At 41.5% G+C, this 3,526-nt stretch overlaps 1 protein-coding gene across 1 annotated transcript in view; it reads right to left on the minus strand.

Annotated features, from left to right (window-relative positions):
* Positions 1-362: 362 nt before the first annotated feature.
* WNT5A (Wnt family member 5A) overlaps positions 363-3,526 on the minus strand; it is an 11,023-nt gene continuing 7,859 nt past the window's right edge. The window contains exon 4 of the mRNA XM_008632328.2: positions 363-3,142. Within this exon, the coding sequence (XP_008630550.1) occupies positions 2,750-3,142 (393 nt within the window). The 3' untranslated portion in view covers positions 363-2,749. The remainder of the gene's footprint in view (positions 3,143-3,526) is intronic.

Raw genomic sequence — 3,526 nt, forward strand, 5'->3', positions numbered from 1 at the left:
TACTGAAGGAAGCTGCCCCAAAATCCCTGCAGGCATCCCTGAAAGCCATAAGCACAGAAGTAATGACCGAGGTCCCTGTCAACTGACAATTTAGTACTTACCCATCTCTAAAATGCTTCCTAGCTCAGAGTCACAGGGGTTTGTGAGAGATTTTTTGGTGTGTTTTTTGGTTTTGGGTTTTTTCCCCTTCTGCTTAAGAAGTAGTTACATCAGTAAGTCTTCTTAATATTGAAATAAAACTTCAAAATGTACTTTGTATGTTTGGCCAACAAACACTTCTCTGTTTTACCATGCAATAAATTTAAAAATCAACTCTGTTCATTGTCTTAACAAACCCTCCTCTGAAAGATAATTAAAACCACTTCCCAATATACAACCAAAGTTTTATTTTTATAGTCTATCTTCAATTATGGCATAATCCTTTCTTTTTTTTTTTTTTTTAACCAGTGAAATATACAAATCACACAAGACAGAAATATGTACATTAAATGTACAGAACAGAGGAAAGGACATAGAAGATTTACATATCTGAATGACAAGTAAAATATTTTACATTAAATAGGGTTTTAATAGCTAGGATCATGAGATTCAGTTCTGCTCAGACAGAAGTCACTAAAAAGGAACATGAGGTGATTCAGCAAATGAAAAAAAAAGATCATGGTTTTTGTACAATAAAAACCAAAGTGACATATTCAATGAATTAGTGCTTTATTTATTTCTCTTACTTTAAAGATATTCTTTGCAAACATCTGAAGATGAGGGGTAAATATGTCCTTGTACAATAAATTAAGAGCAATAAAGCGCCATTAAGAAGCTGATAAATGATCAAGATGAATTTAATAATACAGCTTAAAGGCTTGTGAAAAGTCAAGGCTTTAGTACAACTAGGCTAAAGTGAAAGGTTTTCCTCACTTGGTATCTGCAAAACCATTTTCTTTAACTTGTAGAATGGGACTGAGTTCGGAAGTGGCATCTGAACCAAAGATGAAATCCTGTGTAACTACACAGCATGGGGGGAACTCGTGTTGTTTGACAAATAACAATTTTCTGCTCAAAAACTGCAAAGCAAGGGCCGAATGCAGCATATTTTGGAGTTGGAAGGTGTCTCCTTTCAGCAATAATCAATAATGCCCTTAATGTGAGAGTGGAATAGAAGCGATCTCCAGACTGGTATCGATTCAAGTGCAGGGTGCTGCCTCTACCAACCACCCAAGGAAGTCCTGAAATTGGGAAGAGGCTTACTTCTTTGTGATTATCCTTAAAACTTTTGAATATTAAAAGTTCTTTAAAAAATAATTTAAAAAAAAATTAAAACCACCAAAAGCTTAGAATCAATCTAAACATCTGAAGAGATCTGAAAAAGAAAATAAGGGATGAACTGCCCCTTTAATTTAGATGTTTTATTATTTTCTAAATCATTAAAATATATATGTACAAAAAGCTTTGAAGTATCAGACACCAGAGACCACAGTTCTCCCATATAAATGTAACTGCTCGAGTATAGTCTGAACAGTTGTAGTGTATATCTGCAATATATTATCTAAAGCATGTGTATTAAAGACATAGGATGATAAATTTGGTATTGCTGCAACGTTTCATTGAACTATAACAGTCAGTTAATGTTATTAAAATATTAAACTATTGTCTCCTTGAGTGAAAGCATTCCCAAAATCTGCGAAAAAAAATAAAAATCAATCATTCCACGAGCGGGTATCTAATGATTTATTTTCTCACATAAAATTAGAGGAGTTATTTGTCAAGCTGTGTTTTGAAAGACAGCCAGCTATTACACCATTTTAAGGCATTTTCAAATTTGGGGAACTCTATTTTCCATGGGCTTTCCAGGCTGGGAAACCAAAGCTGTTTGTAAGCATTGCCCAGCTCCAGTGCTCCGGGCAGCCTGCCCCGGGCTGCTCCACACCCGGCAGCAGGGAAGTGCTGCTCCGGCAGATGAGACACTCAAACGTCACAATTAGCTAATGAGGCCAAACTCTGCCTTGAAGAATATCTTTATTATTCACCAAGGCAGATTCTTTTTCTGGGATTTTTTCCTGTCTTGCTCGGTTCTGGAACCAGCCCCGATGACTCAGGGATAGCGCAGTTGAAGCCTTTCTGATCCTTTGCTCTTTGCCCTCCGGTGACACTTGGCGGGCAACCGACACCGCACCTGGTGATGAACATACCCCTTATTTACAGAGCCCTACATGCACTGAACAGCTTTATACACCCTATTCTAGGAACTTCTAGTGTCTGAACCTAAAAGTCATGGACAGGTCTGTGTGTTCCTCACATCCATAAGGATTGTTCTAACATCCCAAGCACATTACATGGTTGCTCTGCCTACTGCACATGTATTACGTTCCATGGATCTAAATTAGGATATGTCGAATTTTCCCCTCAAACTACTCTATTGTTTGTAAGAAAAGTCAATTTTTTTTTTTTCAACTTTGTAAAATAAATATTCTCAGATTCTCCCCCATTATTACCAAAAATATAAGCCTCACACAGTTCTGGGATGGACGCAGAGAGGGTTTCCAGGCACTTCTCTTTGCAACCTTTATATTTTTCTTTTTTCTTTCTTTTTTTTCCTTCCCCCGCCCTTTTTTTTTCCTTTTCTTTTTTTTTTCTTAAAAGAAGACGACAACTCATTGGACTCTATAAATAAAGTGGAGATAGTCCTGTGGAAAGGGAGAGGGGCCTGCACCCCTTGCTGGCAGGCGGCTGCAGTTCCTCCCACCTCATCCGTGCCCTATTTGCACACAAACTGGTCCACGATCTCTGTGCACAGCTTGCATTTCACGTAGCAGCACCAGTGGAACTTGCAGTGGCAGCGCTCTCGCTGCACCGTCTTGAACTGGTCGTAGCCCCGGCCGCAGCACATGAGTTCACAGCCGTCCATGCCCTCTGAGGTCTTATTGCACAGGCGGCCCTGGGTGCCCAGGGAGCCGGTGCTCTCGTTGCGCACGCAGTAGTCGGGGCTGGGGTCGATGTACACCAGGTCGTGGATGGTGGGGGCGTTGAAGCGGCTGTTCACCTGCACCAGCTTCCCCCGGCTGTTGAGCTTCATGGCGGCGGCGCTGTCGTATTTCTCCTTCAGGGCGTCGCCCACCTTGGGAAAAACCATGAATGAAAGACTGCATGGCTGTGAGAGCATTTATACCCCTCACCTCCTGCCCTCTGTGATGCTCCCACTGGCCCCTCCACAGTATTCACCTTAGCATCCTCTCCCCTCCTCCAATACAGTGGGAAGGACAAGTCAGCCGACACACACATGCACCCCCAGCACCCCAAAGAGCCAGGAGGAGGAGGAGGAAAGAGTCTCACCAGCCTCTCCCCTCAACAGGGACAGCCACAACAGCACACACAGCCCAGACAGCAGCATCACTCAGGCTGCGCTCAAATTTTAGGAATTTGCTCTCACGCCAGCAAAGGATTTTTCTGTTTCATTGAGAAATGTAAAACATCCCCTTATTTTCTATCTGAGTTACTCTCCCTATTGATCTCTGCTTGTGGCTGCAATTAGGGA

Source organism: Corvus brachyrhynchos, unplaced genomic scaffold (assembly GCF_000691975.1).
Source record: "Corvus brachyrhynchos isolate BGI_N302 unplaced genomic scaffold, ASM69197v1 scaffold4, whole genome shotgun sequence".
NCBI lineage: Eukaryota > Metazoa > Chordata > Aves > Passeriformes > Corvidae > Corvus > Corvus brachyrhynchos.